This window comes from Hyperoodon ampullatus (assembly GCF_949752795.1).
Source record: "Hyperoodon ampullatus genome assembly, chromosome: 13".
Lineage (NCBI taxonomy): Eukaryota > Metazoa > Chordata > Mammalia > Artiodactyla > Ziphiidae > Hyperoodon > Hyperoodon ampullatus.
In genome coordinates, this window is record NC_136926.1 from 63557270 (window position 1) to 63571184 (window position 13915).

At 42.7% G+C, this 13915-nt stretch overlaps 1 protein-coding gene across 1 annotated transcript in view; it reads left to right on the forward strand.

Annotated features, from left to right (window-relative positions):
• The window catches only part of KATNAL2 (katanin catalytic subunit A1 like 2), a gene marked incomplete at its 3' end in the record, with an annotated part of 97557 nt that overhangs the window by 66484 nt on the left and 17158 nt on the right, over nucleotides 1-13915 (forward strand). The window contains exons 7-12 of the mRNA XM_079717016.1: nucleotides 888-986; nucleotides 1196-1273; nucleotides 4152-4250; nucleotides 6358-6421; nucleotides 6620-6738; nucleotides 11991-12082. Of these exons, the coding sequence (XP_079573142.1) occupies nucleotides 888-986; nucleotides 1196-1273; nucleotides 4152-4250; nucleotides 6358-6421; nucleotides 6620-6738; nucleotides 11991-12082 (551 nt within the window). The remainder of the gene's footprint in view (nucleotides 1-887; nucleotides 987-1195; nucleotides 1274-4151; nucleotides 4251-6357; nucleotides 6422-6619; nucleotides 6739-11990; nucleotides 12083-13915) is intronic.

Sequence of the window (13915 nt, forward strand, 5' to 3'; positions counted from 1 at the left end):
TATTTTTTACAGGCATCCTTGCTTTTTCATTCTGCCTCTAGGGGAGGCAGAAGGAGTATGGGTAGGGGAGATGGATATCTGGGTTTGAATCCTGGTCTTAAGTCACTTGTTAGCTGTGTGGCCCTGGGCAGATCATTTAACTTCTCTGGCCTTAACTCCACATCTGTGAAACTAGGATACCACTCCCGACTAGCAGAAGTGTTAGAAGGATTGGAAATAATCCTCACAAGTACCTTGCACACCTGTTTTGTGCCAGGCAGTCTCCTGAGTGGTAAATGTACAGTGTAGTCCATAAATAGGAGCTATCAATATTCTTGTGCCAGTGAGGTCTTCCTGCATGTGGAATGTTTAAAAAGGACGAGACAATACAGGGAAGTAGACATGTAGGAAGCAGATGGTGTGTCAGGGACTGGCAAATGCTTGGGAATTTTATCCAGACCAACTCCATTCTGAAGAATTTCTTTATAACTTGTTTCTTTTTCCTAGAGTGCCCCAACTTGATGAAATCATCTTGTTCATTATTAGTGCAGTTTCTTTCTTTTTTTTTTTTTTTTTGCGGTACGCAGGTTTCTCACTGTTGTGGCCTCTCCCGCTGCGGAGCACAGGCTCCGGACTCACAGGCCCAGTGGCCATGGCTCACGGGCCCAGCCGCTCCGCGACATGTGGGATCCTCCCAGACCAAGGCACGAACCCGTGTCCCCTGCATCGGCAGGCGGACTCTCAACCACTGCGCCACCAGGGAAGCCCTGCAGTTTCTCTTTGAGGCTTTAAGTTTGCACTACATACCAAGGCACATAAATGTGTCTTAATTTAATGAAACTGAGCTATTAAGGTTAGTCTCCCCTCGTGTTTTAATAGCTGTTTCAATAACTGTTACTCCCTTTCAGGGCCAAATCATTGACTTCCGAGGGCTCCTCACAGATGCCATAAAAGGAGCAACCAGTGAACTTGGCTTGAACAGCTTCGACTGTAACCCAGACCCTTCAGTAAGTGGCTAAGATGGGACATTCATCTTGCAAACTGCCAAAATTCAGATGAACTTTGGGAATATAATTTTGGGTCCAGAGAAACCTTGAGATCAAGTCAAAGTTCATAGCAACTTGCCACCATTTGTGTCCTGGAGATCCGTGCTCTGTTTTTCTTCCCAAGTGATGAAGTAATATTGTAACGTTAGGCTTTCTATTTCCATCGTCAGGAACGGTTGTTGAAACCTCTGAGTGCATTTATTGGCATGAACAGTGAGATGCGAGAATTGGCAGCCGTGGTGAGCCGGGTAAGATCTGATATTCAATTCACAAATTTACGGAGGCGGATTGGGGCTCCTGGAGTACTGTGGGCTGCTTCTTTTATTAATAACAATAAATATAATCATTTATTTATAAAGTGCCCCCACTTGCAAAGGCACTCATATTGTTTAGAGGCACAATCATGCATGATGAATAAATTATAGAATCGTAAAATTACAATATAAAAAGCCCACCATCTCACTATAGAGGCCAAGAAAACCCAAAGAGAAAAAGACTTAGAGTGGAAGGGACAGGTGAAAGGGTTTAGAGCCGAGCCAAGACTTAAGGAAAGAAAGCCTCCCAGAGAAGGAAAGAGCACGTCTGCGTCTTGTTTAAACAGTCGAAGCCTAGAAATAGAGATGTTGGGAGTCTGATTTCCTACTTGGAAATTTTCATGAAGAAACGGATTAGTAGGAAAGATCTTACCATCCAAACTACTGATTTTTCAAGATTGGCCCCCAGGACCTAAAGACAGTGAAGTCTAATGGTTAACGACACAGGCTGTCGAATAGGTTGACCTGGATTTGATTCCTAGATCCTCCTCTTTCTAGCTGTGTGACTTTGGGCAAGTTCCTTGGGAATAGAATAGATTCCTGAGTTATAGGAGGTTTTTCTAATTTCCAGTGATCTCGTATTTAATGAAAGACTGAAACCTTAGACAGGCTCAGAGAGATGTTTAAAATGATGCAAGAACTTTACAGCTGCTCTGAGGTCATTAAGGTCCCCCAGGTCTCCTTTCGGCCCAGCATTTGTCCCCTGCACGCCTCTGATGTGTCAGGCATGTGCTGATGGCTGGAAACACAAAGGTGAACGACTCAACACAGTCCTTGCCCATAAGGGTTTCTCGTCCCACAGGCAAGGTTCACTTTGAGAGCGTAATGGATGGATGTTGTTGCGCCAAGGAGTGGGGAAAGTGTTAGGGAAGAAGATACGTTAGGGAAGAAGATATGCAGGAAATAGCCACGTGAAAAAAGAGTAGAAGAGGGTGGGGGGAGGCACTCTGGGCAAAGGTACAGACCTGTGAAATTCTAGCGCTTGTGCAGTGCTTCTCAGGAGCCAACTGGGACGCAAGGAATGGTGGGAGATGGGCTGGAGAGAGAGGCCAGGGTTCCTGCGTGTAAGGGTGCTGCGAACAGGACCCAGGGCCGGAGTCGGTCTGCAGGAGACTGGGAATCTTCGCAAGTCGTCCATCAGGAGAATGGGGCAATCAAATGTACTTTTAGACAGTTTGTTCTAATGACGGTGTGGAAGGCTATCAAAGACATGGAGATAGGAAGACCAGCTCTGAAGTTATTGCCAGTGAGAGGTTGAGGGATGGAGCCAGGCTGTGGTAATTAGGATGCGTAAGAGAGCAGAGAAAAATATTTTTATACCCCCACATCAATAGTCTTGTTAGTGTTTTTGCAAAAGGATACCAGGACTAGTGATAATAAAGTTGTAGAGTATAAGTGGCCTGAAAGGATTCCATTTGGAACCCTTCCCACAATACAGTGGGAGGCAGTCATGCAGACCCTGCTTGAATGCTGACAGGGATGGGAGCTCACCACCTCCTGAGGCAGTCCTGCTGAGTCTTGAGAACTTTTGATTGATATAAGGAGGGACTTCCTACTGGGAACTTAAACAGTACCACGTGGAATTCAATGTCAACTCTAGAAGAAGGCAAGAAATACTGCTATTATCTATGGATGCCTTGAACTCCAAGGTAGTTGAATCCCCACTGTGTGCCAAGCTTTTCCTAAGAAAGTGTGGTAATAAGAATGAGTGGGTGGTCCTTTAAAGACAGGGTGGTTCTCCCAAGATTTTGGAAGACTGAGACCTTCGTCAGCTCACCCAGGAATGGATCATACGTATTATACACCATGAAAATCACCTGTTTATTAGCTTCTCTAATAAAATTTGTCACTTCTGGTGAAGGGAACTGGGAGGATGGGGGACAGAAGTGGAGGTATAACATCTCACCAGCATTTAAAAAATATGTATATTTTTGAGCCATGTGCATGTATTACTTATTTAAAAATTAAATAAATATAAAAGTAGTTTGCAGATTGTTCTGTAGTCATTCAGAATGACTTTGGAAAAGAGGTGGGTTTTTTGTTTTGTTTTGTTTTGTTTTGTTTTTGGCTGTAACACTCTAGACATTCAGCTTGCCCAAAACAGCTCCTACTGAGAAAGGCCCCTGAGTGACTATTCTGAGCATCTAGTGAAATTGAAGTTTGGAAACTGTAAATTAGTATCAGTAAAAGCTACCTTAATTGATTACCCTCAGTGGTTGCTACAGGGCTCTGCTATGCGAGGGGAAGACTTTCGCTTGGTTGTTGGCTTCCTTGGGTTTTGTAGAAGCAATTGCTCCTGATGGAAGTAGGGAGCGATCACTAGGGAAAAAGAGAAATTGGTTTCAGAGGAGCATTATCTCTTTTAGGCAGCAAATTAAGAAAGTGTTTTCAAGATCAAGGAGCAAGAGAGAGGCCAGGCAACGGCTAGGAACTATGTTTCAGAGTAAAAGCTAATGTAATTTGTAGGCATATTCTGTAGCTTCTTTGATTACGGTTGTAAATCAGCATGGTTTGCTATTGACCGAAGACAGGTATAGTCCCTCATTAGAAGATTTTTTTTTTTACCCTAAAAGTACCATATTATATCAGCAATGTCTTCTTCAGGGAATATGACTGAATATTTTCATGACATCCCTTTGGTGAACTAGCCTCAAATTACAATGTGTATATATACACATGTATCTAACATGAAAAGTGTTTATCACAAGCACTTTATGTCCTATTGTAAGTCAGGTAGTCTGCTGCTCCAATGTTTATTACAGCTGTAGAGGAGAACATTAGTTTTAACAAAATGATCAAATGTGCATTGCAGGACATTTATCTCCATAATCCAAACATAAAGTGGAATGACATTATTGGACTCGATGCAGCCAAGCAGTTAGTCAAAGAAGCTGTTGTGTATCCTATAAGGGTAAGGATGGGAAGGAAGCCTCTTGGGAGATATTTCTGTTCATTATCCATTGGACAAGCTATATGTCATATACCCATCAGGAAGAGAACGACAGGGTGATTTTCTGTCCACAAATTAACTTTTTGCCTGTGTCACAATATTTTGTCAACACTGGAGCACCAAGGCTCAGTCCATTCTAGGCAATTTGAAATCATGTTACATATCGGTTGAAGGCAGGTGTCTGCTCTTAGGTAATTTAAGATCTAAGACTCTATAATATATATGATTTGTCAGTTACTATAGGTTCAAATCAGCCTGCCTCCCTAAAAATATACTTCTTATAGTAGAAATACCTGCCATAAGAGAGAGCATCTGACTTTGTTTGCATAGATCTTCCCCCTGCCCCCAACACCCCCATCATCGGGGGCTTTGCTTTCAGCTGGTTGTAAAGACTAGACAGCCCCTTCCAGGGCACTGGCCAGTAGAGCCATAGGGTTGTGCTCAGCTTATTCCTGACAAATTTTTGTGCAGAGTGGCTCACTAAATAGGAAGAAAAATAGAAAAACAAGACTCTTCATGTTTGGTTTACAACAGTGGTGATGAGAAGGTCAGTGTACCACATGGCTGTTGCTGTGTAACAAACCACCCCAACACTTGGTGCCTTAGAATGACAATCATTTATTTGTTTGTTCTGTGGGTGGGCTCTTTGGGCTGGGCTTAGCTGGGCCAGCTTGGCTCTTTTCCACGTGATGTTGCTTGGGCTCACTCACATGTCTGGGGCATCAGCCAGGGTGGCTGGAAAAGATGGAAAAGCTGTGAAAGCTGGGATCACCAGGGCAGCTGAGGCCTCTCTCTGCCCCTCGTCCTCTGGCAGGAGAGCCCAAGTCTTGTTCACGTGGTGCAGAGAGTTCCCAGACAGAAGCAAGAAAGGGCAGGGCCCAATCCGTGAGCCTTTCCTGTGTCTCTTCTTATATTCCGTATATTTGCTCGTCTCTATTTTCAAGTCTCTTCTTCTATTTGCTAATGTCCCACTGGCCAAATTCACCAGGCCAAATCCAGATTCAAGTGATAGACAAATACCCTCTGCCTCTTGGTGGAAGGAGCTGCAAATAATTTGTGGCCATTTTTTGTAACCTCCTGCAGTTAGGATTACAGATTTACTTTATTGAATAAGCTATTTATTCTTACCACTGGGCCCTTGCAGCCCCTGATTTTTGGATGCTTCTTTTCGAATGGGACAAAATCAGTAAATTTGGACTGTCTTCCCTTTCTTCCTTCCTGTGTTCAGACATGGGGGTAAGAAATATACTGGTGTTCAGAATTAGTAGAAATGTATTTATTCCCTATTTCCTCTGAGTGGCTCTATTGTACAAGACTTCGTGCATGAAAGAATAGAACTTCCCAATCAGACTCTCTGGTTGTGTTATCTCCATGGTATTAGAAGTTCCACATGATGTCAACATTTTGACATCAGCATCAGCAAGAAACTAATAGCTAGTTATAATTTTACTATTATTTTTCCTTCTCCTTGGTTCTCTACCAACTCCAGATGGCTTGAGTTTGAGCTAATGGGAGAGACTCACTGAAAGTCCACGCATGTCCTGTTTGGAGTCAGTGTCTCATAATGTATTCTGCACTGAATGTTCGCAACTTCCAAATCAGGCTTCACCATAGCTTTGAGCTTTATTCACATACACTTTTGTATGTTGGTTCTAGTGTGTATCTTAAAGAGCATACCTGCTTCACAACATTCAAAAGATTGCCAGATGCTCTGCATATATATCGAACTCTGGGGGAAATGATGTTATGCATGTGAGAAATGACTATTGAAACAGGAAAGTAGCTACATATGCCTTTCTTCTCCTTAAAATAACTGCTCTTTTAAAAAGTGACAAAAATTAAGCCATGCATCCTATCAAGTGTGAAAGTAAAATTGGGATAAGTGAGATATATATATATATAGAGAGAGAGAGAGAGAGAGAGGGAAGGAGAAAGCCAGCCTTAAAAAAAGGAGGGCCTGACGCAGAGTTGCGTGTGTTTCACCCTAGCTCCCCTAGCTTGCCTGAGCTCAGGGTGCGCAGGCTGACGTACAGGTACTAAACCTCATCCTTGTTCCTTGTTCCCATAGTACCCACAGCTGTTTACAGGAATCCTTTCCCCCTGGAAAGGACTGCTGCTCTACGGACCTCCAGGTAAAGGGCTTTCTGTTTTGGCCTTGGTATGAAGCGTGTGTGCAGAGGACGAGCTGCCCCATCTGTCCTTACTTCAGGGCTGGGGCAGTGCTTGCTGAGTAACCACCTCCTGTTTTGCTTGTGTGACTGCCTTCTGTCTGCAGGCAGAGGAATGGAGTTCGAGGGCCGCTCATATATTTTACCCACATGTGATTCTAGGTACAGGAAAGACTTTGCTGGCCAAAGCTGTGGCTACGGAATGCAAAACAACCTTCTTTAATATTTCTGCATCTACCATCGTAAGCAAATGGAGAGGGGATTCAGAAAAACTTGTTCGGGTAGGGATTCTCGATTTTGGTTTTTTAGAATAAGTTCCGGCAAAATACCGTGGTACAAAATGAGGTTATATCTTATTTGTTTTAAGTGATTTGTATGTTCAAATTTATCCTGGATCTTAATTACCAAAAACCTGGGAGGTTGATTGACTGCTATATGTGGCTATCAGTCATGCCCCTATCAGCAAACATGATCTCCCTTCCTTTGGGAATTTGACCAACAGCCCTTTTGCGATCCATGCAACTTGGGAATAGAAGCTGGAAAAAATTGTCTCTGAGGTGGCCTATTTTTTCTTCATTCAAGAAGCATTTATTATTAAGCATGTGCAGTATATTTAGTTAACATTTATTTAGAGGCTACTACGGTATGCTAGTCCCTATACTAGATACTCTAAGGAAGAATCAAGAAACTTGAAACTTAATTATTCTTTCAGGTGCTCTGAGCAACTTTCCTTCGCAGAGCCCATAGCCTGTAGGGATTTTTTTCTTCCCTTAAGAGATTGTTTCCATCTTTACAATATCTCATTCATAGTATATGGTATATTTTATATTATAAAATTTTACTATATCTTCCAGTCACCTTATGAGAACACTTGTTTTTTGATTTATGCCTCAATGTAAGGTGGGTCCTGCTCAGAAATCCTGTTAAACTATTGCACTCTGTAGGGTGACTGATAAGTAATCAATACAAAGTGGATATAAATATGATATATTTTCTGAAAAGAAATTACCCTAAAATATTATGCTTAAATTACATTACTTTGGATAGACTTATTTTCAAAATATTGTGGCTTATTTGGAAGTGATAATAAAATATTTTTAAAGGATTGATTTACCTAAAATAACCTATTACTTATTACTTTGTGATTGTTCTCAAGTTACTTCAAATGTGTAAGTTTTTATAAATTCTATCACCCCTACCAGATTGTAATTCATGGAAATCTATGTTGACATCTTCTATTTCATTGTTCTTCATCTTGAGTCTAACTCAGTGCCAGACAGGGTTTAAATTTAGCTGCTCCTAAATTTATGGGTTCCATGTGATTCTAGTTAGCTAGATTTCAATTAGCTTAAATCCAACAAACTAGAATTCTTATCAGCCTGAAGACTTTTTTCTTTAACATTCCATTTCTGCGTGATGAAGAACAACAAAACTTACAAGGTGCCCCCAGAATCAGTTTAGATTCATCTCCTGTTATGAAAAGTGGCGTTTTGAACTATGAGCACAAAACACTGCAAGGTGCTTAGAGAAAGATTCCCTGGACAAGACGCACCCAGGCAAAGAAGAAATTCAGATGTTTAATGAATATTCTTAACAAAGATTTTAACTAAATGGACTTTCTTGTTTAATGTTGAATAGCCAGAAAAGTCATTTAACTAGAATGCTCCATTCTGTGTGAGCATGTTATTTAACTCAAGTTTTCCTCTGCTTCAGTATTGTTTTGTTAGACTTCTAAGAGTTAGGAAATGATTCCGCCCCCAATTTTTTCCCCTTCCTTTACCATACATTTAAAAAGTAGCCTTTCAGGGACTTCCCTGGTGGCACAGTGGTTAAGAATCTGCCTGCCAATGCAGGGGACACAGGTTCAATCCCTGGCCCGGAAAGATCCCACATGCTGCAGAGCCACTAAGCCCGTGCATCACAACTACTGAGCCTGTGCTCTGGAGCCCATGAGCCATGACTACTGAGCCCATGTGCCACCACTACTGAAGCCCACGCACCTAGAGCCCGTGCTCTGCAACAAGAGAAGCCACCGCAATGAGAAGCCCATGCACGGCAACGAAGAGGAGCCCCTGGAAGAGTAGCCCCCACTCGCCGCAACTAGAGAAAGGCAGAAAGCCCAGGTGCAGCAATGAAGACCCAACGCAGCCAAAGAAAAAAAAAGTAGATTTTCTGAAAAAAATAGTAAAAAAGACCCCTGAGCCCTCTCCCTGGAGGAAACTACTACAATTGCTTTCCAGAACATTTACTTATATCTACATTAACGTCAACAACTGTATCTCGATCTCCCTCCTTTTAAGATACAAGTAGGAACATAGCACACATACTCTTCTGTACCTTGTGGGTTTTTTCACACTTAACAATGTAACTTGGATATTGTTCCACACTATTATAGATAGACAGAACATGTTTTTAATATGTCTGCATGACACTTCATTGCATGGTTGTACCAAAACGTGATTAACCAATCTTTTCTTAATACACATTTAGGTTGTTTCCAGTCTCTTGCTATTATGAAGAAAGCTACAGTGAAGAGTCTTTCTATACACGTGTCTTTGCATATAGTGAAGTGTAGGACAATTTCTTAGAAGTAGAGTTGCTGGGTCAGAAGGAAAGAAAACCACTGATTGCCAAATTCCCTGCCGACAGGGTTGCACCAGCTTACATTCCCATCAGTGGTGTGTGTTTGCTTCCTCACACCCTGGCGAACACCATGTACTACCCAAATTTAAAAATCTTTGCCAGTCTGATACTGAAAGTAATATTTAAGTGCTCAAACACGCATTTCTTTAATTCTGAATGAATTTGAGCATCTTTCTATAGGTTTAGAAGATATTCATATTATTTTCTATGAAATACATTTTTTGGATATTAAAAAATAATTCAAAAGGAAAACAGGACTTTCCTGGTGGCGCAGTGGTTAAGAATCCACCTGCCAATGCAGGGGACACGGGTTCGAGCCCTGGTCCTGGAAGATCCACATGCCGTGGAGCAACTAAGCCCGTGCGCCACAACTACTGAGCCTGCGCTCTAGAGCTCATGAGCCACAACTACTGAGCCCGCGTAGTGCAACTACTGAAGCCCGCGAGCCTAGAGCCCGTGCTCCGCAACAAGAGAAGCCACCGCAGGGAGAAGCCCTCGCACCACAAGGAAGAGTAGCCCCCGCTCGCCGCAACCAGAGAAAGCCTGTGCGCAGCAGTGAAGACCCAACACAGCCAAAAATAAAAATAAATAAATAAAGTAATTAATTAATTTAAAAAAAAGGAAAACAGATAACTCTGCTAATGCTAATCTGGAAGGATCTTATCTTCTGTCCTTTCAGAAATTACTCTTGTTTTCTGAGCTCCTGGAAAGAGCCTCACCTGGAAAACCTTGGTCATGCTGTCAAGATTCTTAACAGTGAAGCTTTCAGATAAAGAAAGCCCTTCAAGGCCTTCCCCTAAATCAGAGACACTTTCCTACCATTTGCTTCTCTTTCTATTCCAATTAAAGAGTTATTTATAGGGAACCCTTCGGTTACGTTTCTCCCTCCCCTCCTAATGTTCATGTCTCTTAGGAGTGGATGCTATTGAGTAGCTGAGTGGTCTCTTTAGCAAATGCACACACCTGTTGTTGCTTACATCTTTCAACATTCCACCCTCCCCCAGTTGTGTGATTTAACTTCCTCCAAGAACTTTTGAAAATTTTAGACTAATGCTTCCCAAGCACTTACCCAGGATTCTATATATTCTCTGGCAGTGGAAGGGCAGTGGCGTGGTCCATGTGGAGACATAGGCTCCAGACGTGGTTCTCCTTCCAGCAGGATGTTTGGTCTTATTGAGGCTGTTGGTCTCTCTGCACTTTGGGGAGTGCCTTAAAAACGTGTAAAAGTGTTCTAATATGCCGGTTTTCATTGGGTAGATTGCTGCTGTTGTAATCATCCTGAATACCAGGTATATTTGAGCTTTTCTTTTTGTGACAGGAAGACAAATTACCTGCTGCTAATGAGTTGGTCTCTGTTGTGTCTAAAAAACATTTGTGATGAGTGTCCCGGCATTGACACTGTTCTCTTAAGCTCACTGGGCTGAGCCAGTTGTCTTGGCTGAATGAAATAGGATTCTGTGAAAGGAAAACACTTGCACATGAGCATGGAGGGACCACACACACACAAGCAGCGGTGAAAGTGAGGAGTTTCCCATTCAGTGACAGGGAGGCCTGTAAGGGACGACCTGCTACTACTATGAAAACCACAATCTGGCCTTTTCTGAGCCCTTCCCCTCTTATTTATTCTGTGATGCTTTGCTAGTGCTAAGTGACACAGAGGATAAATCTCCTATGCCTATTAAAGAACATCTATTCTTTTCTAAATCTCTAATGCTTTCTCTGATCAACCAGGGAAGAATTGTATATGGTGCTCAAGAGATTAGTTTCAGGGTTTTTTAAAAAAAGGTCTTGTTTTTTATACTCTTTTCATCACTACCACATCTCCCTTTAGAGCTCTCCATTTTGTTTTTATGGCTGTTCTTTTGCTGGTTGCTTTCCTGTTCTTATTCAGTCTATAATATTTTATTCTGGAATGGAACATTTTATTCAATTGGGAATTGCCTTCAAGTATCTGAGTCTACCAAACAGCAGAGTTGGGGACCCCGTGGAGTAATTTGGGGAACAGAAAGGGCAAAATTCTTTGGCCTTGTTACCCATGACTGGAACTCTATCCTTTCTCTGCAGTTCTTCCTTCTGAGAATAACGTTCTTATTGTCTCTAAGTGGTAAGGGAAAAAAATTATTAACTGATTTTACGTATTCCAAGGCTTTTGTGTCCATGTGGAACATGTTATTGGCAGGGGGTCTCAAGGGTTAACTAACAAATTAGCTAACAAAGTGACTAACAAAGCTCAGGAACCGAGTTTTATCTTAAGCTCTCCCATTTATGATTAGTAACTTAAAAAAAATAAATTTATTTATTTTTATTGATTTATTTTTGGCTGTGTTGGGTCTTCGTTGCTGTGCGTGGGCTTTCTCTAGCTGTGGTGAGCGGGGGCTACTCTTCACTGCGGTGCGTGGGCTTCTCATTGCGGTAGCTTCGCTTGTGGCGGAGCACGGGCTCTAGGCGCATGGGCTTCAGTAGTTGTGGCACACGGGCTCAGTAGTTGTGGCTCGTGGGCTTTAGAGCGCAGGCTCAGTAGTTGTGGTGCACGGGCTTAGTTGCTCCACGGCATGTGGGATCTTCCCGGACCAGGGATCGAACCTGTGTCCCCCTGCATTGGCAGGCGGATTCTTAAGCACTGCGCCACCAGGGAAATCCTATGATTAATAACCTTGAGCTAACAACTTATTCTCTCTGGCTCTAATTTTACCAAGTGATAAATGGAAATAATTGGACCATGGGGTAGTGCTAGGGAGAAGTAACTGTAACGATTATAAAGTTATTGTGAAATAACAAAGTGAAGCATAAATGCTTAATATTACAGCTATCCTAAGCTTTTAATCTCTGGGAGCATCTGAGAACTTTAAGTATATGAATTTGAACAAGTGGTTGCTTTTCTCCCACCCAGGTGTTATTTGAACTTGCCCGCTATCACGCCCCCTCCACCATCTTCCTGGACGAGCTGGAGTCAGTGATGAGTCAGAGAGGCACGGCTCCTGGGTAAAAGAAAGGGTTTTTTTGGTCATCACTTCTCCCCTCTCATAAGTGTGTTTGACGGTCGGAAGCCCATCGACATTTACCAACAGTATTAGCCTATTAATAAGCCCACAGATTTTCTGCAGACACACAGAAAGGTCTTCAAATTAGATCCTGTTAACTGAATAGCTGATTTAAGTAGTTTTTATAACCAGAGGAAATGTCATCCTCCCTTCCCCCTTCCCCACAGAGTGGATTTCAGGCCTGAAGATCACCCAGCCCCTGATCCCAGGCTGCCATAACCATCCTGCTGGCTCAAAATAGCCGCCTGTGAACACCTCCCTTGGAGCCAGAGGGGCTGCCTGGGGGGAACGGGGCTGCCAAGGGCTAAGCCCTGAGAGGCAGCCCTGGACAAGGCGTGTGAGGCCAGGGAAGCCGCCACTTCTCTGTGACACCAGACTGTGGCTCAGCTGGACCGATTTTAAATATGTCACATATGTTATTCTAAAGATTAAGTGTCCACTAATGTCCCCAGCAGGCAGAACACATCTCAGACTGTAATGAGGTTGTGTGTGTGTGTGTTTTAAGAACATCTTTCTGTCTTCATCAGAGGTGTTTTTCTTTGAAACTTTTTACTAAACTTGGTATCCCTGGCTTGAAAAAACAGCTCTCAGGGAAAACTCAACACAGCTGCATTTATTGATGGCCTCTAATGGTCTGTCATCAAGGCAGAACTAATATTAATGAAAAGTAAACAATTATCTTGTTGGAAGCATAACTAGAATATAATTTATGAAATTTTACTTATTAAAAACCATTTTCCCAGCAGAGAAAAACAACCATCAAGATGCATCCAAGATGCATGAGATTCATGTCGTTGATTGAAATGCAACTGTTTCTATGGCTTCATGGGTGCTAGTCAGCCCCAGGCTGGATGCTCTCCCTCTCCAAAGGGAGCCTGGCGGGAACAGGCAACTGCACGGGGGCCTGGCTGGGAGCGCACCAGGCCACCCCAGTGGTCAGTTCCTCTGCAATGCCCTGTGCTCCTGGCCTGCCTTACTGCAGTGACACTCGCCCTTACATGCACTCTGCCCATCTCCATCCCCAGGGCCCTCCACAGCTTTGATTGAGCTACTTTGGAAACTTCATCTACCAGCCTTGAGCATGTCAGTTTCCTTGTCTGGAAGTTAAACACTAAAAGAGAGTCTTCAAAGGATAAGGGAATAAGGGCAGGTGCTCTGAAGACTTTGGGGGTCATATTATGTTAAAAGAATAGTAATTATGTGTAAATGCTAGACAAATATATAACGATGTTTATATTTATATTTCCTCTTAGATAGAAAGGGGCACAGTTCCTAAAAAACCCATAAGCCTAATTTGGGCTGCCACCGTATACAGGCAGAGATGAGAAGCTGAATGTCGTGTTGTGCTAGAAAGGCGCTTTTTTGTCCTTTTAACTTGATCTGCATGAGAGTCTGCTGGAGCTGGTCAGGACCTTGAGCCACTTTCGATTGTGCACGTCCTATGGTGTAGTGATCTCTTTCTTGGCGGGAGGGTCTCAGCAGTGAGGGTGGTGGGAAAATCGGAGGATGAATTTGCACAGAAAACTGCCTCTAATCTGCTGTGCAAGGAAAGCCTAGTTTCCGTGTCATTATCTTGTCTCTTATTAGAAGAGAATGAAGCATTGTGTTGTAGTTCATCTCTTCTTGGACAGTTTATGTCCATACATTATACTAAAAGAAATAGTGTGTGTAAAATACTTCATGCCTGCTGTATAAATGAAAAGGATTATTCTCAATGAAGCCATTTTTTAAAAGGGTAAATGATACGGCAGGTCAACACAGCCAGGCTGCCTTT